The 26,019-nt window shown below is 41.9% G+C and overlaps 1 protein-coding gene across 1 annotated transcript; it reads left to right on the forward strand.

The window, feature by feature from the left end:
- Positions 1 to 4,538: 4,538 nt before the first annotated feature.
- Positions 4,539 to 25,187, forward strand: LOC133027698 (heparan sulfate glucosamine 3-O-sulfotransferase 6-like). Its single transcript, XM_061094775.1, has 2 exons — positions 4,539 to 5,390; positions 23,683 to 25,187. The coding sequence occupies exons 1-2, from the start codon at positions 4,909 to 4,911 to the stop codon at positions 24,299 to 24,301; spliced, it is 1,101 nt and encodes a 366-aa protein (XP_060950758.1). The 5' UTR covers positions 4,539 to 4,908; the 3' UTR covers positions 24,302 to 25,187.
- The last annotated feature ends 832 nt before the right edge of the window (positions 25,188 to 26,019 follow it).

Consider the following 26,019-nt stretch of genomic DNA (forward strand, 5'->3'; position numbering starts at 1 on the left):
GGCCATCTTCCCACTGATGCAGCTGTACTGGTATATTCTGTCTGTTGATCCCAAATTGATAAATTATGTCAATCACTTATATTTGTTACTTATAATTGGGATTTTACATTATCTTAAAACTGCACAGATTTATGTATTTGTCTGAACACAGACTGTATATAAAGATGAACGACATAGCTACTTCCAAAAAGTGGATGTAGAATCTTGATCCCCACCTGTTGGCTGGCTGCATGATGGGTAATAAACCCTGCCTCCTCCATGTTAGTAGATGGGACATGGATCACATTTCAAAGTCAAGTACAAGGCAAATAAAATGTTCTCAAAGGTTGTGTCTGTCATTTATGGTCGTTCTCAGCTCAGTGATGTTTGTTCAAGTGCACATTATACTGGTAAGTTTGGTTTAAATTAGTTATTTGACGCTTGAGGCAGAGGCTTCATTTTCTGGATTGTAGGACGAAGTAGAGACGCGTTCATCTTTATACACAATCTATGATCAGAGCATTTTAAGGCTGCACTTACGCTTGTGAATCATCTCTCAGTAAAGTCTATGGGACAAACAGGCTGGGCCACAAGAAGAGAGACTAACGTGTACAGTATGTGCAATGACACATCACAGCAGCTTACCAAGGAGGACAAATAACTATCATTGGAGCAGCTGAACACCATCTCTGACTTTAATATGCACTTCTTATAATATATACTGATGGGTTATACTGTACAGTACACACACGTCACATCGTACAGACCATAATTACAAGCGGAAAGAGAGACAAAAAGAGGGAAACATCACAGTCCAAGTCAGAGAAATCATCACATATCATAACACTGCTTATCTCACATTAAGAAGTCTCAACAGACTGGTGGTAAAAACATTAAAAAGTAGAATTACTGCCTCGTGGTTTATGTCGGTCAAAACTCATTATGTTGTAAAGTCTTTGTGAATTTCAATAAAAGGTATTGTGTGTGTGTGTGTGTGTGTGTGTGTGTGTGTGTGTGTGTGTGTGTGTGTGTGTGTGTGTGTGTGTGTGTGTGTGTGTGCGAGACACATTCCATCCAGGTGAGTAACAACAGCCCATTAGAAGAGCAGCTCTTCATGTATTGTATCTTCAGTGATCCAGTGGTCCAACGCCCTCTCGGACAACTTGAGCCGTCTGCTGTGTTCACTGTGACCTGAAACAGAGAGGGGATTAGCTATTGTGTCAAACACAAGAGCAGAAGGTTTAAAAGAGACACATCAAAAAACAGAAGAAAAGTACCTGAATTGGCTTAAAATGTATTGAATTTCTCAACTTGTAACGTTCTCACCAAATGTTATAATTTTTATTTTATTTTATTATAATTCCCTGAGGGCATTTTATTTTTCCTGAATTAAGAACTCTTTTTTTCAGGTTTTGCGTGAATTGTTTTCACAGCAGCACGTTAAATTGTTGTACCTTGGTCTGGTGTGGTAGCAGGGAGTGATCCTGAGAAGCTCGGGGAACGTGTGAAACAGATCCTGACTTTGAAGCAGCAGCCGCAGGTCGTTATGGGGACTTTACCGAGGATTACAGATGTGAAGCAGTCACCGCTGAGCTTTGTGCAGCTGTCTGCCTTTCCACAGACACACACCTTACACACAGGTGGCTGGGAATTCAGCACAGAGTATATGTCTCTCACCAACACAGGTGTGAGTGTGTGTGTACCTGTTAACTGAAGTTCCCATACATTCAGGATTACACAGTCACTGTACACAGGCTGATATTGGCCTAAAGGTACGGTGAGGGTGCACTGTTGTTCACAGGTAGAATATAATAACACCAGTGAACACAATTCCTATCTGTATGATTTCTGAAATAATTCAAGTGTTAGTGTATATGGTGTTCATTCATTGGGGTCCCACCCTGGCAATTATGCTTTAAAAAGAATACAGGCAAATAAATACACTGCCTTTATTTATAGGTAAATGAAATCATGACAAATAAGCAAAATGCAATAGGTTAGTAGTTTGTAAAAAATGATTTGAAAACTGCGTCATGTGTTTAACTACAGTATATATAGATATAGATATATTTATTTTTTTTGTATATATAATATGCAATAATTCAACAACATAAATAAATTACAAAGCTGATGAATGCATTATCTGGAAAAAGAGAATATGAGAGAGGCTAACTGCAGCTAATGCTTACTAGAATAGCACAAGCACCATTAGCTTTACAGTGCAATTTATTCAAAATGATGTTAAATTACCATTAAATCTCATATTTAAATGTACCAATGTGATTTATCATATTTATTATGATATGAACTATTCGATAGACATTTAGCCGAACGAAAGTAGACTACATTACAACTATGGAGTCTAAACATAGTTTTTATATATATGTTTTTACAAATAAGTCAAAATTTACAAGAGAGCTGTAGAAAAACATTTCCTATGTAAATAAACATTTTAAAGTAGAAGACCATATGGTATACATTAAACAAAACAAAGCAAGCCCTCGTTATTGATCACTGTGAATACAGAGTGACACGTCTCCAATTGTTTTTCAACATCACAGCAGATCAATATGGAGGAGTGCTCGGAGAATACAGGGGGCTAAATGATGCCTTCTCTGTTTAGAGACTCGGGGAAATTGACATACTGCCAGGCTGGAGGAGGCCTGGGTCGATAGATATTGTCATCCCCTTCAGATTTATCATCCATATGGATGTGCTGCCATGTAGCACCTCACTTATTTCTCAGCGTGTATACGGCCAAGGTGCCGATATTTTGTGATTTATACTGCAACACATATATTGTCAAAAACTATTTTAAGAAAATGGGTTCAGTCGTCAGCAGCATCACTTTCACACTAGTCTGACATTCAAAGCTCGTGTTGGGTTTCGTTACTGGAGTAACTTGGGCTAAAGAAAGTATGATTTCCCCCAAGATAAACCCAAAATATATTGACTGTAGTTCAAGAAATAATGCATCGAGAAAAAAGAGTCGCCTGAACCCTTTCAGGGAGCATAAATATAACATAACACACTGTGTAATATTTATAAGTACAGTTTTAAGGTTCCACTTGAACCTTGATCTAGTTTGCCCTGCATGGTTTCAATGTGATTTGGAACTGGTTCATTAGTCTGTCTGTCTTTCTTATCTGTGATTAATGTTGGTGAATCAGTATCACCGCTAATCACTGATGTCAGAAGATTAAGATAAAACATTTTTTGATTGAATTGAAGTTTACATATGAATTGCATAGTAAGTTCATTTGGGGTCTAAGCATATGTTTACCTTCCAGCCCCCTATGGAAAGACAGTGTATATGGCACAAGGGAACATATATTTAATGATGCATCATTTCTTCACTGAAGTAACAGTGTTAAGCAATAGTACTATAAAATCTATAAAACACTGCAACCAATATTTCATATTTTATTCATGTATATTGCATTATTTAGTACTCATATTCTTCAGTTGTTTCTGTCTATACTTATGGACAAAATACTGAAATCTAGTGCAGTGGATCATTTGCCTCTATGAGTGCAGTCACACTGATCAAACCATGACTGGAACTGAGAGAAAAGTCAAAAATAGGAAATGCGTATTGAACCCAATGTATTTATATCTTACTTTCTCAAAGCAGTGCACAGAGATACAAAGGACAGTCAGTTGTTTCCATGAGGAAGCACCAGATACAAACTGAGCTGAGGATCATCAGTGAGCATCTGCAGCTCAAAGAAATAAATCAGGGCGTAAATGTTCAGACTTTTCAGCAAAGCATCTCATGTAAGATCTTCTCCAAAGGTAAAAATCCCAGACATTTGATCTGCCTGCGTCAGTGCTGAAAATACAGATTTGTGTTTTTTTTTAAATCGGGAACAACTTCTAAAAAGTATTATTAGAAGTGTTTGTATAGGAGTGAAAGTGGACGAGGAAAGAAAGTGGTGGGGGTCTGGATTACGGCATGTTTATTATACAGACTCACGCATACACACAGAGGGAGTGAGGAAATAGGGCTGATGCCACCTGTCCGTCCCTGTTGGGCAGGAGAGTAAAGGTTAGATGTGTGTGTCATGGTTGGCTCCATGGGGGTGTGTGGTCATGGGGGCGAGCAGACAGCAGGTGGCCACTATAGCTGGCCCTTCACTACACTGCAGTTTGACCAAGAGGCAACCTGCAGCTCACAGTCCATTAATAAGCTTTCCAAATTTGCAGTGAGGAAGAGGAAATTAAATTGCGTATATATCCTGAGTGTGCAATCAAAAACTAATATCCCTCCCGCTTGTGTTCCAAACGTTTTGCTTTTCTTCCAGCGCATTAAATACAATTAAACTAACGAGCGTATTATTTCTCCAAAATTGCTCTGAAAGTTCCTCGATATGAGTCTCTCTCCCGCTCTGTTGGCTTGGAGAGGATGTTCATTATTTGTCTGTTATTCTAGTGTGGCACGGGCTGAGGATGGAAGGGGCGTGCGTTTGATAAACAGGGCGGGGATTTGGCTGCCAGACTGGAGAGAGAGAGGGGGGGGGGGGGGGTTGTTGAGAGCTTCCTTACACCCGTGGAGCCACAGGAGCGCACAGGCTGAGGCACGGGAGCGCAGCGGGACACCGACTCACAGCAGCCGCCTTTCAGCTGAGCCTCGCTGGGACTTTTTCCTCAAAGTAATCGAGGAAAAGTGAAAGTTATTTTGGAAAGCTCTAAAAAGGAGATTCATACAAAAAGACAAGCTGCAGGATAAGCCGGGGAACATGTGGAGCTTCTTTACGCGCGGTGGCCAACTTCTGCGCCACTTGCTGCTGTGGCACGGTGATCATTTTAAAGCGCTCCCAGTCTGAGGAGCTTATTTTATTTTATTTTTTTAAATTAAAGACAGGAGCATGAGGTCCTGCGGTATGCCATGTTTCCTGCGTTGTGTCCCCAAGCTCAGGATTGCGACTCATGGGATGTAGTAAATGGAGAGCTGCGTTCAACTTCGGACACCTGAAGGTGCAGTCCAAGCTGTCCGTCTTCTTTACCATGATCCTCCTCTTCACGTACCTCTTCTACTGCCTCAACGGATACTGTGACTCGCTGCCCAGGCCCGTGTACAACCAGCAAACCGATCCTCGCAATAAAATCACATTCAATGATGAGCAGGACAAGTCTGCTCCGGAGCGTCGCGGTGCGCACGGCGCGTCCCCGGCCTCTGTCGTGCGGGAGCAGCTGTCGGACCTGTCGAAGAGCGACGCTCCATCGAACAATATCTCCATAGACAACAGCTTCGGCAGCAAAAAGTTCCCCCAGGCCATCATCATCGGGGTGAAGAAGGGTGGCACCCGCGCCCTGCTGGAGTTCCTGCGCATCCATCCGGACGTGAGAGCCGTGGGCGCAGAGCCGCACTTCTTCGACCGCTTCTACGACAAGGGCCTGGAGTGGTACAGGTGAGCAGTGTTTACTAGAAGACAAAACTGAAAGTATAGTGCTGAGGTGTGAGGTGTGAGGGGTCGAGGCTCGGTCCACAAGTCACGGGCGTGGGATTAAAAGTCGTAAAAGCTGCCCGTCACTTTCCAGTGTCCCTTGGAATTTACAGTTTCCAGTCATAGGGATAGAATGTCCTCCACCTCTTCTATAATAGCAATACTACTAATTCTAACTTTATTTATAGAGTAATTTTCAACACAAATAATTACGCAACAAGTAAACAAATGGTTAAAACACAGAGTGGAGTACATGAATAATAGGGTAATAATAATCCTTAAAATACATAGCAGAAAGATGTATTCAGAGCTTGTTAATTACACGGAGCCACTGATTTAAGAGTATGAAAGAATGAAATGATTGTATCCCCGCTATATTTATTTATATATTTTTGCTTTGGGCCTGCATGGTGTTGATGTGCAGTTGTAAAATCAGGTCATGCATGGCTAGTGGGCTGACACCCCTGTAACACAAGGGCCCAATAACATTATCGGTGTTTCCCTCTACTCTCACAGTGCCTGTAAACGTTGCTCGGTCATGCAAAATGTACATAATTCTTTTTTACATCTGCAACAGCTGCACACTTAGTCTTTTTAGTGCATCTTGTCGTATTATTCAGATTGGGTGGATGATCTGCTCGGAGTCAAATATTTCAGCTCATTTTTTGTCAGAAGCCTTAAGACCATTTCTGGAGCCACAACAATGGATTTTCTCATTATTATTCTGGGGTCAAATAAATGTGTTGACTTCAAGAGCCAAACATTATCGTGCATTTTTTAGTTCTCTTATTACAGTAAATACGGTCCCTTGTTCCTCCACATGAAGTCTATGTTTCTGTACACACACACACACATAGATCCTTTCGTGGTGTGCTCCCTCTCCTCTCCTCCTCTCCTCCTCCTCCTCTCTTCATTAATGTCGCTCAGCACCAATAAGACACTCGGCTGATAGCTTCCAAGCATGGCAGCGTATTCAGTCCCCTGCCAATAAATTGCTGTTTATTGAGCTGATACACTGCTTCCCTAAGTGTCCGTGCTGGTCCCCCGAGGGCCTTTGTCACTCCCAGCCCAGATCACAAAGAAGGGATGGTTCTGTGTGGATGAACCCTTTTGTCCAATGAAACCGGAGGAATGAAATAGTTTTCAGGACGTGCAGGGACATATTTGAATTAACAAATAAAATGGATGGAAGTTAAGGAATGTTTTAAGTAGCTGTGGTCAGGGGGAAGCTTCATGTTGTGGGCGGATATGACTGCCTCATATCTGATGGTGCAGAGATGAGAAGAAAAGACAGAGACAGAGAGGGAGGGACGGAGCTGAACTATTACAGGAGGAGGAACGAGGGAAGGAAGATCTGGGCGGCAAAGGAGGGTTTGGGGAAGGGTAGAGGAGAAGAGAGAAAAAGAGAGTGCGGAGGTGTAGTAGAATAATATGTGGTGAAGACAGAGAGAGACACAGGGAGAGATCAATAGCAGCGGTAATGATTGGTTCACTGTGAGGCTCAGGTGGAACAGCACATCAGTGACATCACTGATCAAAGCGTGCGTCCTGCTGAAAGGAACCTACATGAGAGCTGTTACATTACATGGGTGGTGGGTTTAAAGTCATGTGTCCCACAGCTTGTTAAGGAAGTTTAACTTTTGAGTGTAAGTTCTGCAAAGGAGTTTAAACACGACTAAAACCAAATCTTCTGAAAATAGTTTCAACAAAAAGATGTTTGTTATATTCAAGTGGTTGAAAAGTTCTGTGTAGATGCAAAAACACTGACTGAACAGTGTTTCTCTTATCTAAGTACTGTATAGTTCAATTAATTATCAATTCAAATACAGAATATTTGCTCAATAGGTTTGTTGTCTTTTCCATAAAATGTCAGATAATAGTGAAAATCCCTCCAAGTTGATGTCTTCTGATTGGTGGTCAACAGTTTAAAGTCCAAATAAATTCAGTTTGTCATCATAAAACAAGAAAAGCAGCAAATTGACTCATCTGAGAGGATGAAATCAGAGAATATTTAGCATTGACAAAAAAAATGGATTTTTTAAAATAGATCTCAATTCATGAATCTAATAGTTTACGATCTAATAAGTGAGCTAGTTTTGAATTTGTGAGACCATCTTCAATTTCAACATTTAATGTGAAGGTAAATCTGTGAATGTCTTTCCTCTGACACTTTTATTGGCAAAAGATTTGAATTTTCATGTTTTTTGCAGTTCTATTCTCAGGGGATAATGTCAGGTATGTTCATTACACACTGTAAAGCTAGAAAGGAATGAAATACTCAGCAAGAAAGAATCCTACCAAGCAGTTAATTAAAAGATTCTATGGACTACATAATCTAAAAACACATTATCTGACCTGTTACATATAGGCCCGTCCTCTATTATTTATCATTAGGCTTCAGATGTTTTATTCTTAAATCCTGCTCGGCCTGGATGAAGGAACTCAAAGTAACTCCTCCGATATCTATAAGAGCAGTAAAATCATTGCCGTCAGAACTTCTCCTCACTGACACAATCCGATTGGACTCATGTTGCAGAGGTGAGCACATCAAGGGTCAGTTCAACTTTGGCTGCACAACCTGGTGGTTATAGAAAATACAATGAACTGTTTTGCATATTTTCTCTTATCTTCCTCTTAAAAGTCTTATCTGGGTTTTAGTGTCTTTAAAGATTTTGCCTGCATTCCACTGGTTTTAACTATTAGTGTGTGAGGTAAAAATCCACATTTTTGTTAATATGTATTCTGAAGTGAATGGACAGGCTGATGTGTAGTTACTGTGATCAGAGTGGTCACAAAGCAGATAGCCGGAGAGGTGAGAACACCACAGACCTTTACATGTTCAGTTTACTCACCATGTTTTATTTTAAAGACAGACACGATGCACCCCCCATCCTTTTTTTCTCTTCCTCTGCTTTTCTCTTTTGAAGCCATAATGAAACGTGTGTGTTTGCTCTGTCATAATCCGCTGACAGCTCGCGTCAGCGCCGTGAGAATTGGGGCCGGTGTAATGACAGGACGGACATTAACGTGGACAGCTCAGGGACGTGCAGAAGGGGTGGGGGGGGGGGGGGATTAGGCTCCCAGTCGCAGTTAAACAAGGCCTTATGAAGCATTAGACGACACCACTCCACCCATCCTCCCACCCAGCCACCCCCACACCACGTAGCACCGGTCCATGATGAGTGCTTCAATCTTCAGTCTACACCTCAAGCTTTAGTCCTACAGGGGAAGCTTATTGGACCCCGGGGCTGTGTAGTTAACTATGGACAAGTAATAAGATTTACCATGTTTTTTTTATTTTCATATGAGACAGATGTAAATGTTTAAAAAGGATGAGGAACCTCTGTATGTGTGTGTATGTGTGTATGTGTGTGTGTCCATGTATTTATGCACACAAATGTAGAATTACCTGCGATGCCTGCAGGCTACTTGTTTTGATTGAAAAAAATAGTTAGCAAGCCAGTAGGTAACTCCAAATAGCTAATATCCAAAACGGTTGAAATCAAAAGTAATAGATTACTGGTTAAAAAAAAGGATATACATAAATAACACAGTTTAATAACTAATAATCACGAAAAAAAGAGCAAAACCAATTTTATGAGGACAATTATATAGGCCAACAATATCGAGACAAAAAATACAAGTGTTAAGTGTACAATATGTAACTTCTGCCACTAGAGGTCTTTAAATCAAAACACTAACATAAGACTTAGTCTGATGGCGTGGTTAAAATGTAGGATCATGGGAGTTGTTGTCCTCAACATTGTTGCTGATGAAAATCAACCCAATGTGACTCAGGCATAAATTATGCTCGTGTGTGGGATAATGGGTAAAGTTTCATTCTCGTTACACGGTAAATTGCAATGACTTCTAGTGAGTCATTACAAACAGTGGGGAAGGGAAAAACAGCTGACATGCTAATTGGCTAACTGGCTAGCATCGTCATGTTGTTTGCCTCAGAAGTCACAGCAGAGATGAACAAAAAAGCCACAGGTAAAGTGTCAATGAGATATTTAAAAGGTGAGCAAAATGGAAGGTCTCGAGTAAATTTGGGGATTTCTCTAAATTTAGACATTGTTAGAAACATTTGGAATTAAGTCAACAACATATATAACAAAGGTCAAGTTGTTTTTATTTAAATTAATTGTTTCATATACCTCTTTAAATTGTGTAACATTTTAAGGGACCTGAAATGAACTTGGATGGAGTCAGAGAGAGGTTACCTGAGGTCATCACACAGAGCTGTGTTCAAAAGTTGGAAACCTCTGTGCTCATTTCTCTGTTCATTTCCCTTTTGATGTCTCTGGCACATCCCATCACTTCATATATCACATGTACTTTAATGATGTGTTAAGTATTGATTGAGTGATTTTTCCCCGGTGCCGCTCAGTGGCTCATGTATAGTCAGAAACATCTGACTTCCCCGTGGCTTCCTCCTCTCCTTTCTTCTCTTCCTCTTCTGCCGATCCTATACTTCCAGATATCATATGTTGTTGTAAAAATATTATTCATTTAGCGTAATTGCACGTTAAGTACCCTGTGATTCACATATATCAACTCAAAACAGAACTGTAGCATGTGAGGCCAACGAAATCATCTGAAGCTGGGCTGGAAAGGATCACTTAAACATTTATTCCTCCGACAGAGCTCTTCAAAGTGCACGTCTCTGTCTTTGAGCTCGTGGAGAAGGAGGGAGGGTTGGCCTCTGTCTTTAGCTGGTGACCAAGTAAAACACATGGACATCCTTAAAGGAAGCATTTGGCAAATTGTTTGAGAAAAAATGCTTATATGTGGAAAAGCCTTGGCTTTGCCATCTACTGGAAACGATTCTGTGGTTATCGCGGTGGAGAACGAGGCTTTCGACAGGCATGGTGTGTGTGTGTGTGTGTGTGTGTGTAAGTGAGTGAGTGAGTAAAGCGTGTGCGTGTGCGTGTGTGTGTGTGTCTGTGTGTGTGTGTGTGCGCGCTCGGAGTCTTTCACACTACTTCAGCTCCACCTGAAATCCACCCAGTCCTCTCATTATACTTTTCGCCCCGGCTCAACCTGGTGTTGGGTTTGTTTGGAGTTGGGTGGACTTGCAAACATTTTAAGAACCTGTTTGCTTCGCCCAAGGTTAGAGCACCATGGAGCCACATCATGACCTCACTGTATACGTTACTCTACACATCTCTACTCTGGCATTGTAGACAAGAAAAGAACAATAATAACAATTTAAATGCACAGTCTATGTCTGAAAGGGACAGAAATGAAGTGTGAACTTATAGATTCATACCCAGTCCTCAAATTTTGTCTTAAACATTCATGTTAAAAATCGTAATTGATTAACTATGTTAAACTTCAACCTTTCCAGCTCAGCTACCATACACCACTCAAACAGAGTCAGTCTAATCAAACTACAAAGAGAAAAATAAACAAAAACACGATAATCAGAGTGACACTAGTAACGACTTCAAAGACAACAACAACAAGTATTGTTCGTGGCTTTGCAAACGTACATCGCCATTTAAACACAACCTCATTTTATAAATTTATCTAAAATCTATGTTTTGCTTTGTTGTATCGGTCATATTGGTCGTATTGGTCCCAATAACTCCGCCCACAGCCCGTTACGTTAGTATTCTTTCCTTCTCGATCCAGCAAAGTGTTGGTGTTTAACCAGTTCTCCTGTTGAAATACCAGGAACCAGTTTGAGGTTAGGCCCCTGCCACGAACCGGCCCTCACTCTGTCTTGGTTGAGAAGCGGTTCCACCAGTTCATCTCACTGCCTTTTTCTTGACACTATAAATATCCCTCAGATATAAATGTCGCTTCCCGATATTGATCACCTAAAATAGGTTCTTACTATTGATCCCTCTCTCTCTCTCTCTGGCTTTATCATGCTGTTGCAGCAGAAATGAATTAACTTCTAAATATTCAATCTTGTTGACAAGGAGCAGTTACTGCCTTCCACTGTTGACATTTATACCCCCGAGTCTGAGTGTTGCTGAGTGGATTTATTGGCTTGTTCAGGTCACTCAAACGGCGTAGTGTAAAGCCACCGGCCACGTTCACACCCTTGTTAGAGCCCTCGTTCTCTTTCTCTCTCTCCGTAGAGTCGATATCTTTCCCACATTTTTTCTCTAAATCTTTTCCCTTATCGACTCCTTTCGGTTTTTTTCCATAGTCTCTTGTCAGCTGAGGGCTGGACGTGCTTCCTAGACAGGAATGTCCAGGTTTTTATTTCCTGTTCGACAGTCACAGGGGATTCTCCGGATGAATTCCTCTCCGCGTAACATTCTTGGAAGCGGCACGTCGCAGAGAGACTGACATGTTTTTTTTTTCTGGGGGCGCACAAACTGACTTTCAGGGAGGAATTTGGAAAAATGAGAAATGTATAGATCTCGCTGGAAGAAAGGGAGCTTTGTGCAGGCGATGGGGTTCAATGCTTTGTGAGATATAACATGAGCAACACTATCCGGCGTGTCTGTCGGATCCAATTAAAATAACCTTGCACGCCCTGTGATTTACAAGTGAAGCCATTTTTGTCAGGATCAACACAATATGTATATTAATCTAGGAAAAACTTTGAGGGAAAAATCAAACATGACTTGATAAATTAGTGTGGGACGGGTATGGATTTTAACCTGGGTGATTCATATTTTGACAGCTTGTCATTGGTCGACCTTTTCCCTTCCCAGCATGCCGTGCCTCATCCAGTCAGAAATAATGGAATCAGATGACTGGCAAGAGGATCACTGAGGAAGCTGCAGGAACCTCACTGCATCTCGATCAGAAAGACAGAGAGAGAAAGTTTGTGTCCTCACTGTGACTGTTTTTCTTTTAGTTTTAATCCCAAGCTGTCACAGTGACGGTGGATTTAAAGTAAAAGACTCGAGACGTGCCGTCGCTTCCCTGCAGCTGCAAACTCATCAAAATCTGTCATCCTCATCCAACAGACAGGGCAGGTAGCGAGGCTGAGAGAGATCTGGCAGATCAGGGTGACTGACAAGCCGCCGCGTTCAATTTACCGCGACATAATCAACCTCTTTCTGCTTCTCCTACTTTCTCTTCTCTCCATCATTTGCCTTTAATTCCTCTCAACCTCTTGTTCATCCCTTCCCTCTTTTGTTTCTGCTTTTGAAAAAATTTAAATAAGAACGAGCTCTGCGTGTGTGAGGAAAATTGCCGTACTCTTGAGAAAAGGAGGGATTTTGTACCCCATTAAAAGCGCATTAGGAAGAGGAGTGTAACAACCCGAAACAGTTTTATGGCACCTGTGGGCATGTGAGCATTGTCTTTAAGGTGGACTTGGAAGAAATGTCAGCTTGTCTTTTAAGGTAGCTCCTACACCTCGACAAGCTTAGCTAAACTTATTAATTGACTGAAGAAATATAAAATTACTGAAACCATCCTTGTATTCAACCTTAGTTTGGTCCATGTCCCATCCACTAACATGAAGAAGGCAAAGTTTATGACCTACACTGCTGCAAACCCCCTAGGTGGCGATCAAGATGCTTTGGCTTCACTTTTGGGGAGCTGTCATGTCGGCCAAACTGAGTTTTGACATAATCTACAGTTACAGCATAATATTTTCATTAGCATCTGATATTTTTCATTATCTTGATTTCAGATTGAAATAGAAATGCAAGAAATAGATTTTACTTTTTCATGTCATCACCAAAAGATGACTTAGAGATGATTAATCAGCCTTCACTAAGGGAAATATAAAGCGCCCGGTCCATTAGGGCTGTACCAAACAAATTCCTCTGCAGATTATTTTCACAATTAATAGATTATCTATTTGGTCTATAAATTGTCTGAAGATAGAAAAACAGCCGAGGGACAGAAGAAACTCACATATACACCCAGTTTACCATCACTGGCATGTCTGCAGACATAGGTAATTATTTACTCTGTGTGTGTGTGCGTGTACCTGTGTGTGTGTGTATGCGTGTTCGTATGTGTGTGTTTGTAGACCTCTATCTGGTTAATGTCTGACTGTCTTACTGGGTGGTTGGGGGGGTATCGTGAGAACCGGAGAATCCCCCCCCCGAGAGACACACTTTTCTCTGTGTGGCTCATAAAAACCCTCGTAGAAAACTCCCATCAGTTTGACATAACCAACTTAGAAGAATTGGTTAATTATAGGTGATGTCTGCGCTGGTTTGGAGAGGAAATGAGATTAATTATGCCTGAACCTCTGGCGTGGAGAGCTGCGGAGCCGAAGCAAAACATCAAACAGGGAAATCTGGAAACCAACACCAGCTTCACGTCCACCGTAGGATCTGTACAACAGGTTGACATGTGTGTAAACGTATAACAGAGGCCGGCTCAGTCCGCTCTGATGAGTCTGATGGACGGCACTAATAGCAGACGGCTGGCTGGACTGTTTCCAGGTGTAAAAGTCACGCCTCTGACAGCACCGATTTCCCGTTTTTTCAGCCTAAGACGCTGCTGACAATAAACTGAGAAACCGCGAGCTGTGTCGGCCTCACACTGCTCGGAAGTGGGTTTTCAGTGTCAGACAGTGGTGGGTGTTCTTATTGGTCGGGACCTGGGGAGTTAACAGACGAGCAAAAGTCCATATTGAGTCTATTACAGTGTTTCAGAGGTGTGTGTGTGTGTGTGTGTGTTCAACTGTGTGCATGTTTGAAGAAGCTGTTTAATTAGTGCAAACGTGGATGTTTTCTCTGTACAAAGTCAGAGGCGCAGGTAAACATAACAGTATGTGCACGTTGTCTCTTGTTTAATCTTTAACTGACTGTCTGAACCAAAGGCCAGACTGCTTCTGCTGTAACTGCAGGTTTCGGCTGTTTGTGTTGGTCTGAGCTTCGGGCAAAGTGGGTTTTACTCCACCATTTAAACAACACTAATAACAATAATATAACAATAAACCCTACTAATTAGATTTGTTTTGACATTTAAATATATATTTGCAGTGTATTTTTAAACCTGTAAGATAATAGATATAAGATTATACACACTTCTCACAAACTGGCATGTAATGCAAAGTATATAAGAAATTATAATAATGTAGTGCCTTTTAATTACCAGTTAATATAAATACATCAACACTCCAGAGTTGCTTTTGTAAATTTAAATGTATTGCTCTGTCCAACCATTGTAAAAATCTGAAAATTCCCATTTAAAAATTTAAACTAATGGATGTTGGGTGTTTTTTTTTAAATTAGAATGACGCTTCACCAAGGCCCAACTTTCTCTTGGATTCCATAACACAAAGCTTCACACACTCATTGACACTAGTTCTGTGAATGTGATCCATAAATCATTCCCTGGGATGAAGGTGAAAATGTTTATAAACGCCCCATCACACAAAGCAGAAAATAAAGTTGCTGGATCCACCCAGGATCTGGATCTGCAGGAAAATGTGATGGATTCTTCCCTAACCCATACCACACCCTTGGCCGAGGTTAAAAAGAAGCCAACAAGAAAATTTGCCAACTTAATGTCAATCTACAAACGGAGTCATCAACAAGTTGTTTTCAGTTCTAATGTCCTCTCACCACAATGAAATTCATTCCTATTAAAACAACACTGTAGAAAACTCAGCCAGAGCAACACAACACTCGTGCTCTCCATGACTTCTTGTGTAAGATGGATGGATTTTTTCCCTTCAATTACATCAGAAGATGAGATGGCAAATACAGCTACTTCTAAGATAGGCTAGTAAAACTGGAAGCAAATATGCAACATTTTTACCAGCATAGCAGCATTCAAACATAGTTCTTATTAAAACTTCACATACATGCTGCTCCTTGCTCCTCCTCACCTAGAGTGAGTTAACATTTAACTGTTATGAATATATCCCAACACACCACTGAGGTCAGGACACACCATGCACGAACCGTCCGTCTGTAATCTGTCTCCATCTCATCCATGCGTCCGTCCCTCCCTCCCTCCGTCCTTGCATCCCTCCCTCTGGCCTGTGTTCAGGGGATCGGATGAAGGCAGGGTGGGGCCCCCGCGGCCCCTGGCGGCTCAGAGATAAAGCCACACAAGTAGACCACTGTGGGCCCAGCAGGAACACAACTGCTGATTTTCCCATTCGATAAGTCAGGAGGGGTGGGAGCAATCAGTGGCAACATGTGCAACACACACATACAGGCAATTATTTACACATGCTCATACGGACACGTTGTGTCATTCCAAGTTGTTAGGCTATCAGAGAGACATAATCACTGTGTCCCCTCTTCCTCTGCTGACTTCCGCCAAGGAAGTTGGGTTTAACCCTGTCTGCTTGTTGGTTTGTTTGTAAGCAAGACAACAAAAAAACTGCTGGACTGATTCCCATGAAACTTTCTGGAAGAATAGGGTGTGGGTCAGGTAAGAACCCATCACATTTTGGTGTGGATCCGGAGGTTTCAACATTGTCATTAATTTCTCAGAGAATAATTCACGTATCTCGATGAAAAACGTGTGCCCTTAAGGGGTGTTAAATAAATGGAGTGTTAATCAATTTTTTTTGTCAGCAGGATTGCGGGAAAAGTACTTTAAACTTTGTAGGAGGATGGAACAAGCACAAAGAAACAACAAAAATGTTGGTGTGGATTCAGATCAGGGGATTTTTTGGACATTTTCTCCAATTGCAGGGAGTAATTCTTGGATCTTCAGGAATATTTAGGGGACTGGCATTTGTGAGTGTGATGAGATCCAAATAAAAATTGAGTGAATTTCCATGTGGTTTCATGAGGACTGCTGAGCCTTGGTGTGCGCTCTACTGAGTGCCTATAGTTTCTTGCTGTCGTCTGTTTTGAAATTCTGACTTTTTATCAGCAAGACAGTGAGGAGGTGTATTTCCCAAAATGTGAAGCTACACCTTTAATGCGAAAATAATTTTGAGATACATCAATCAGCACTTCAGATTCACAAAACCCTTTTAGACAGACAGGAGCTAATTCCTATGATTCACAGTGTGCAGTCAGTAGTTTTGTTGAAATTTACACACACACACACACACACACTGTACGCTCTCTCACACAGAGGCACTTTGAGATCTTCCTCTGTCATTAGAGCTGCTTTCTCACAGGAAACTCTGACTGACCACTTCTCACTCACTCGTCGCTCTCTGGCCCTGCGATGTCTCTATTAGCTGCTACGCCTCTTATTTTCCCCTCAGCTAGACACATTCTTCTGCTCTTTTCCTACCGACCTACACCAGTGATGCAAACCTCCCCAGTAAAAATACTCCTCACCGCCCGGGTGCGTCTGCCAGACAGTAACCTTCGGACTGTGTAATCGTCCGCCACACACATGCTGAAGCGAGATGCAGTGCGAGCGGTTAGGGTTTCCGTGCTGCAGATATATTGTGTGAAAGGCCGATGGATGATGACTTGTACCAACATTCAGTGCGTTTCATAAGTCAAACTTAAAAGCGTAGATGGCTCCCACCTGAATTTTGATCTTTACAGGGTAAACCTCTGTTAAATCCAGATCCAATCGTTATCATTAATTATTTTTACCATTCAATTTTAAGTTTGGTGGCCTGACAAGCTGAAGATTCAAATCGCAAAAAAAAATACAAAAATTTCCAAGAAAGAGGTTTTCTGTATTTTCACATAGAAACGGATACATGCAATAAACGGCTAAATATTGGCTAGAAACATCAACCGGCTAATGTGATGGCCCACCTCCAAGAGACACACAGAGGAGCAGTACTTTGCCTCCCCTTTTATTGAGTTGCTTTCAGTCCCCGCTGACTTGTAATCAGCCCACAGAAGCTCCTCAGCCCTGTATTTGCCATCAGTAATAACAAACCTCAGTCTCCACGCTGCAGCTTTTACAGAGCTTTGAACACACACAGGCACACTGTATCCGTCTTCATATGTCCATGTGCAGTGGTGGAGGATGTCAGCGTGTTTGAAAATGTCTTCACACATGTCAAATATATTCATAACAATCTCACTACGGCTTTGAAGTCGTAAAAGAGAGAGATGGGAAGGCAGGAAAGTGAATAAAAGAGGAGGACAGGGGAAACTGAGCGGTAGTGGAAGGAAAGGAAGAGGGTAGACACGGCATGTTAGGGAAAGAAAGCTGCGCATGCTGACATGTTGCATGACATGATCCCCCGTGATCCCTGGTGGTCTCGCCCTCTGGATCACAACCATCTGCCGGTGACCTTCAGGGTGGAAGAGTCCATTTCCGTGCAGGCGCAGGCTGGTGGGGATTAAAAGGGTCCGGGGGTCTGGCCCAGCAGAGCCGGCATGGATCACAGCTTTCAGAGCTACGGACCCTGGGACCAGAGGCAAACTTCCCTTACCCAGAAACACTTCCCTCATCTCTACACACACACACACACACACACACAAGCACACACACACAGATTGTGAGGGCTTCATTGCTCCCAGATGTGGATCCATCCTGTGGAAGGCATGTTCAGATGGTTGCTGTGTTTATGCGAGTGTTTGTCACAGCTGAAGTCAGAGAGAAAGATAGGTGGTGTACGAACTGAAATGAAAAGGACTGATGCGTGTTTGCTATTTAATCTTCAATTTAAAATATACTAGTAGTGTCCCGCAGTTGTAAGTACTTTCTAGAGTAAGGTTTAAAAATGCAAGATCAAATCTGAGGACCAGTTATCCTGAGTTTTATTCGCACAGAGGTTTTAAAATAACTTTACTCCCTCCAGCTTATCCTCTGAGGGTCGAGTGGGGGGTGCATGGTGGCAATGCTGGTTGACATTGGCCGAGAAGCGGGATACACCCTGGACAGGTCACCAGTGTATCACATGGCTAACACACAGAGACAAACAACCATTCACTTCTACTGTACTGTAAAGCTCTTCGAGTGGTCATCAAGATATATAAATACAGACTATTTACCATTCTACCAACAATTGTGAGTCACTAATTAACCTAAGATGTATTTAAGTCCTTAGCCTGTGCACGAAAGTACCCAGAGAAAACCCACGCAAATACAAGAACGTGCAAACTCCACACAGAAAGGCCCCAGCTGGCCGTGAGGTTAAAACCCACAACCTTCCTGCGACAATGCAAACCACTGCATCACGAGGGACACACTACGTTTTGCATGAGTGAACACATCTGCTTTTTAGTACAAATCCCCATTCCCCCAGTTTGTAACACAAGCTGTGTGAGGACAATCGGCAGACTTTCACACTCAGCCCGAGCAACACAACACTAGTGCTCTCCATGACAGTGAAACTCAACTTCTTGTGTAAGATGGATGTATTTTTTCTTTCCTTCAATTACAGTGAGAAGATGAGATGGCAAATACAGCTACTGCTAAGATAGGCTAGTACAACTTCAAGCAACACAATGCAACGTGTTTACCTTAAAATAGAAGCTTCAGAATAATTTTTATGATTCACTCACTTGTTAGCAAGGAGAAAGGGGCGACTTTCATTCTCACACTTAACCCTGACTGCCTGTTCATGCTCTATGTTAATTTGGTGAGCAGGTACGATCTCCTCTGAAATAAACGCAACTTAGTGCATAAGGAAACTTTTAAAATATCAAGAACTCTAAACAGAGTTTGGAGTGTTGTTACAGTGACAGCTCTTCTGGTTCAGGAAGCCAGGGATCATGAGTAATATCCACTGTTCAATGGTGTTTCAGTTTAGTGAGTGGGAGTCAACCGACTTAAATCACTCAGACACAGAGCCCAAATAATGAATTACCACGTGTTACTGCAGAGGGCGCTGTTAAAGTTACATAGTATTGCTATAGTCTTTTTTCTCCATCCTGATTCGATTTCATTTCAGCAAATTTTAATTCAAATATTGAAACGATATTTGTCGACTATAGAGTATAGTGGTCATAGAGAAAATAATCTGATCCGAAGCAAACTGCTATCTCGTCAAAAGCTAGCTTCAACTCAACATAGCTGTCTCTCTGTGGCAGAAAGTGAAGTTAGTGGGTCAACAAGCCCAGAATGTGTGTGGCTTGGCTTGGTTTTTACCCCTGTTTAGTCGTTACTGCTAATTCTGCATGGTGTCTTCACTGAAATTGGACATTTTGTAAACCATATTCATTTTTTCGTCGTAAAAATGTTACAAGATTCTGGTTATAACTCAATTTTGACCAAATATGTAGTTAGTGTTCCTAAACTGGGTTTGTTAAGCAGACATGGAAAAAGCCGTTCAAGTAATGTTTGTCCACTACATCCCCATGAAACAGTCCCAGCTCCTCCCCTGTCTGTCCTTAGTTGTTCCTGACGTAGGTCAGTATACAGAGGTCACTCATGAGTCTTCATATTCTAGTCATAAACAGTAGCCCATCAGCCTGCAGCCCTTTAAACAGACCCCTATAAAGCCCAGCCCACCCACACAGACCGCAGCTAAATGTGTGTCGAGAGCGCCTGGACACATTTGTATGCACAGATAAACGCACATCTGCGTACTTTCAAACCCGACTGCATTCCTGCACCAGATGCTAACAGTAAAGGTGTGATGAAAACAAACATCAGGTCTCTAGGTTTCCGTAAACACTCTTTGGAAACCGAACAGAGACCGACAGCCGGTGGCCCGTGGTCAGCGGTGTTGTACACACCAGCTGATGTCAGATAAAGGGAACAAACACTGCGTTTTCATCTTCAAGAGAGATTAGATGCTTCTGAGTAACAGCTCCAGGTTAATTAGAGGATTTCGTGCCTTCTCGATTTGCTGCGGTTTTTCTTCTCTCCATCTGTTCTCTTACCTTGTATTCCCCCTTTCTTTTTATTATTGCCTTCTCTTCTCCTTGCACTTCTTCTAATATCCCCTCTCTGTTGTAACCCCTCATATCCCATTTTCTTCCCCCCCCGTCCTCCACCGCTGTGTGGCCTCCTCCTGGGCTCTGTTTCTGTTGCCAGGCTGTTCTGTGATTACAGGCTAGTGGTCCAAAATGTAAACACGATGTCAATGGCAGCACCACTCAGCCTCGCATGGAACCCAATGGCTTCCAGTGACAGGATGAAATAAAACATCCACTTTGTGCTATAGACACACTCACCAACACCAAGCGGTGTAAACACACTGGCACCTCAGAGTTTTTCTCTCTCTGATCTGGTTGTGGTTTTCACTGCCTGCAACCAGAGGAAAATATCTCAAATGATATCCTACATTATGCACGTTGGGGTCCATATTTTTTTCGGTAGTGTGTTTTTCCTTTAATCTCTGAGGTAAAAAAAATGCTTATGTAGTTTAAACTAAAGACAAAATAAAATTTTGGGTGGAGAAATTGTTCCACAAATGAATATACAGTAGCCATCAGGTTTTTGCTTCCTCCCTTTAAAGCAAAGAGATTTTTTTCTATTTATGCTACCGTCCAGAAGTCACACAGGGAAACAAGCAGACCCCAGACTGTCATTTTACGGGATGCAATTGCATCGCAGCCAAAAATATGAGGATTAAAGGATGCAGCTCTCCCTTTTCCTGCACAGGAAATATTCACTTAATTGCTCAGGCATGTTCTCAATGGGGTTATTGAGAGTCATTCTGGAAATTTTAGGACGCAAAGGTAGAAGAGGCAGGTCGAGGAGGAGTACATGCACCAAAACAACGTGCAATTACCACCAAATAACCTTGCAGATTGATGACACATGTGAGTAACAGTATCCAGGGGTGGAATTTAATCTCAAAGCCAGAGTTGTTAAACTTTCCCCGATCCAAATAAGAAATTTAGCTTATTTCTTTTTTCCTTATGCGACCTAGATGAATAAAAGCTATATTGCCACTCACGTCATGTGGTGACCAGAAAAAAGCCTGTGACCCACAGGCTCAGAAACTTGGCTTCAGAGCCATAGGTTGTCGCATACACTTAGGCCGAAAATGCTCTTTGTAATAATCCCAATGTAGAGACGAACCCTAGAAACAGAGTTGTTTTTCTAAACTTTCCTCCCTTCGGTATTTATTGTATTTCTCTCAATTCTGTTTAGCCCGATTCCTGTAATACAACTCAGAGGTTTCTTATGAATACCATAAGTTGTGTATTCGGGTTAACCCTTGTAGCTTCATGCCAGGGGACATGACGGACTTGGAGACGAGTGAGTGCTTTGGATCACAGAAAGGGTGGAATGGAGTCGGCTCCAACACCACACATCAAGGCTCAGAGCCGCTTCACTCACAGACCAACCACGAAGACTCCGACCCAACCATCACCACATGGCTGCTGAGGAGGGGGGGGGGGGGGAGCATGGAAATTAGCCGAAGGATCTTTCACAGTTGCAACACTGGCATTCCCAACTGCTTAGATTTGTTTAGCGCAAACTGAAATTCGAAGCTTTTCTTTAATCTCGGGCTGTGTTTTATTTTTTTGAGAGGAAAATTGGCAGGACTTTTTCACAGTGAAGGTCATTAGATTCCATTTTAGTGCTTCACTTGCATTTGAATGAAATAATGGACACAAGATAAGTAGTTTTTCCTTTCCATCCCGTTTTACATACAATCTGTTATACGGACGCTCAGTCATACTCTGGCTTTAGTTAAGGTTTGTTGAACTTTTTGAGGGACCACTAAGTCCTCTCAACCTCTGAGTCATCTAAGTAGGGGGGTAGATCAAGAGGAAGAGGGCAACCCAGTCCTCTAAATCCCAAAGTGTGCCTAAAATACCTCAACCACTGATGATAATAACAATCAGAGGGCCAAAGGCAATAACCACTACTGAAGGAGAACACATGGCACTCCATGTTAAAGAACACTTTTGGGATGCTTGTTGTTTCTGCAGGCATTACTAATAAGAGTATACCTCAGCCAAATATTCATTAAATGAAAACATAACTCCAATTTATTACAATAAGGCCAGTTATGATAACATTACACGCATAAATGTAATCGCTAAGATCTGGGAAGCAGACGTCAGACCAGAAGTGGTCAGATGATCATACAGGTTGTAAACAAGCCAAAAGTCTTGCCAGATTAGCTGAACCACGAGAAGTGGAACTGATGCCTAACAGGGGGATTTGTTCAGTGGATGTCTGATTGTCTGGACTACTCTTGCCTTTTACCCTAACTGACTTAACAACGTTCCGGCATTACAATCAAATTGCCTTGCTGGCCCATTACACTCATTCTGGATGATCTATCAAATTTGGGCCTCACTTCAACCCCAGCTCTTTTATCTGGGCTTAAAGCATTGAAAAAATTGGTTGCCAATGCGTTGGAAGCCTCCCAACTCCCTCGCTTCTGATGAACAGGACATTGTATATTTGGAGTTGTCGACTGTTAGAGTTAGAGCAAAGTAAACAGCTAAAGATACTGTATATAAAGGACCTTTTGCAGTGATGCTCTTTAGGGATCCGTGACCTGAGGATGGAGTTTTCTGTGGGGGTTTTTTTGTAGAATGTGTTTATTTGTACTTTCTTTGGATAAAAAAAAACAAAAGAGTCCCTGCATTGCAAGAATTAAGAAATAGGCCATTTTCACAGACGCGGTTTGACATGTTACAGTATCAAAGGCACAGGACAAGTTTTAATTTTATTGTTAATACAGTATTATTATACTGCTCCAGTTTCATTGTAACTTTTTGGCTCTAGCCATCGGTAACTGTAATACTAACAACTGTGTTTTTCCGGCTACGACTAGTCAAAATGTCCACTGTGAAAAAGGCCCATGAACTCTATGAGTGCAATGTGAAAGCAGCCATAGATGGAATAAAGCTGAGTGATCGAAGGAATTTGCACACACATAGCCCTGTTTATATTCAGAACTAGTATGTAGTAGAACACACAAAGGGGGGAAACAATAAATGACCACAAAATATGTATCAACAGAAATTTCAAGCAACTTCTAACTCTACTGTCAGACTACAAATAACAGTAGTGTGACAGTAATGTGACTGTTTCATCAGCCGTGTTGGACGCTTCGAGGAACACAGAAGAACAAGAGGACGGACAGAACGAGTCCGGGCAGTTATAAGCCATTTTAGGAGGAGGCAGCAGATGAGAGGAAATTACTTTTCTGAGGATAATATAGCCTTGTGGTTTTCCTACAGTAGCCGTTTAAATACTCCCTCCCAGTCCGAAACGGTCACTCCATCAATGCCAGCGGCTAATGTCATGTTTATCTGCCTCTAATCGCAGATTTAGTCCACTAATTACACAGCAAAATCAAAAAGCCTTCAAGGCAAGAGAGGCTTCGTCAAAAGAATGTACGGAGAATTATGAGAATATCAAGGCAGCGTATTAATTTATTTTCTAATATAGATGTTATTTTTGTAATGTAGAGCACATGTTGGCATTTTCTCAAGGGTAATCTCCTGGAATGTTTAGAGTACAGTTTTATTAATAGTCTTTCTCCCTCTTTCTTTTTCTCTTTCGCCAGGAACCTGATGCCTCGTACGCTGGAGGGTCAGATCACCATGGAGAAGACCCCAAGTTACTTCATCACCAAAGAAGCCCCTCGCCGCGTATTCTCCATGAGCCGCCACACCAAGCTCATCGTGGTGGTGCGCGACCCTGTGACCCGGGCTGTTTCTGATTACACCCAGACTTTGTCCAAGTCTCCCGGGCTCCCATCTTTCCAGAACCTGGCCTTCCGCAATGCCACAACGGGACTCATCGACACGTCTTGGAGCGCCGTACGCATCGGCATCTATTCCAAACACCTCGAGAACTGGCTGCGCTACTTCCCGCTCTCGAGCTTCCTTTTTGTGAGTGGCGAACGCCTTGTGACGGACCCGGCAGGCGAGATGGGCCGGGTCCAGGACTTTCTAGGGCTAAAACGTGTCGTGACGGACAAGCACTTCTACTTTAACCAGACCAAAGGTTTCCCCTGCTTGAAGAAGCCAGAGGGGAGCAGCAGGCCACGCTGCCTTGGGAAATCAAAGGGTAGGCTTCATCCGCAGATCCCATCTGGGGTTCTGCTTAGGCTCAGAGACTTCTATAGACCTTTCAATCTCAAGTTCTACCAAATGACCGGTCACGATTTTGGCTGGGACTGAACATCAACTCACCAAAGCTCCCAAAAAACTTTGAGTAGAATTCTTGTTCAGTCAACTTTCAAGACCACACAGGGATATCTTGAAAACATTATGTATTACCAAAGTTTTTACTGTGCAAAATAGGTATTTCCTTCATTTCCCAAGCTATGAGTGCAGGCTCTTCCAACACATACGCCTGACTTCCCCCGGGTCAGTCTGACAAAGTTTGTTAGAGCTTCAATCAAAACAAAAGCAAGTAAGAAGCACTGACTGTGGTTCATACTGCGGCAGTGTCAAGGGCTCAAGCCGGAAAACTGGAACTTCTAGCACTTGGCAACCCGAGAACCAGAAGTATGCTAAGCTCTTGTTGCTGTCCAAAACATTTAACAGCACAATGTCTGTATTGAAAATAACACCAGAGAGAGGCCAATGCTGCATAGGGGATGTGCCTAAAGTTAAACCAAATGGCATAAGAGTAACGAGCCTCGACAGCCAGGCAAAGCTACGATAAATCAAAAGCAGACAGTAAGAAACAAAAGGGGTCCGACTTCTGCACAATGGTAGCCTACAATCAAAACAAATGTAAAGGAGTTGTTGACATGTAAAATGAATAAATAAGAACCACTTACATGTCTGGTACCACTCATGTAAAACAGTCCACTATGTGCTGTAAATGTGATGTTATTTATGTCGCCAGTACAATGCTTATTTACAGACCAATCTTCTATCTGTGTTTATTTTTCAACTTCATTTTACTGACACTCACCTCCTCTAACGGTACTTACATGCAACTGTATATTTCTAAAAGCCTAATTTATAAGATGACAGAACTATTGTTGAGATGTTTGCTCTGACATTTTTGTATTTGAAATTCTGCTGGAAATTCTAAGTAAAACTTTTCTTCTAAGATGTGTTCTGGACTCTTGCTTAATCCTTAATAAAAAGACACAGGTTAGAAAAAAATGGAATCGATCCCTATTGACTTGTTTCAGGGGATGTTTGAGTGTGTTGTTTATTATCAGTATGTGAACATGTTGTGGACTGTTACTTTAACCATTTTGTTTGTATCACGTATTAAACCCACAAACAGCAGGAGTAAGTAAGAGTTATGAGTAAACTGGTACAACTCTCATGTCCATATAAATGTGAAGCTACAACCAGCAGTTTGCTCCGCTTGGCATAAAGTCCCAAAACAGGGGAACTGTTTGCCTGGCCCAGCAGCACATGAATGTCAGTGTGTGTTTCTGACATTAACTCTGGGATTCCACTGAGTTATAATCAGCTAATTAAATCAGTATGTCAGTACAAGACACAACTACAACCAGAAGAAGGCCTGCCAAAGTTTAAGTTGTTTTCTCATGAGGAAGCCATGTTGAAAAGATTAACACCAAAGCCGTTATAGTCCAAGGAATGGTTTGACATTTGGGGGAAATGCACTTCATCTGCGTTCTTGCTGTGTTAGACAAGAAGATTGATGATACTCTTGTGTTTGTGCGCTAATTATGAAGCCACAGTAAGCAGCCGGTTAGCTTAGCTGAGATTGAAAACCGGTATCTAAGCCTGGGTCTATCCAAAGATAACAACGTTAAGGTTCATTAAGTAACCTAAATTGTGTTTATAATCCAGATTGTATCACTTTAAGACAGAGTTACATCAGCTTTCGTCCAGTCTTTATGCTGAGCCTTATATTGAACAGACAAATAACAACAGAGGCATTAATCTCCTCTTCTTTAGCAAGA

This window comes from Limanda limanda, chromosome 21 (genome assembly GCF_963576545.1).
Source record: "Limanda limanda chromosome 21, fLimLim1.1, whole genome shotgun sequence".
NCBI classification, from domain to species: Eukaryota; Metazoa; Chordata; class Actinopteri; order Pleuronectiformes; family Pleuronectidae; genus Limanda; species Limanda limanda.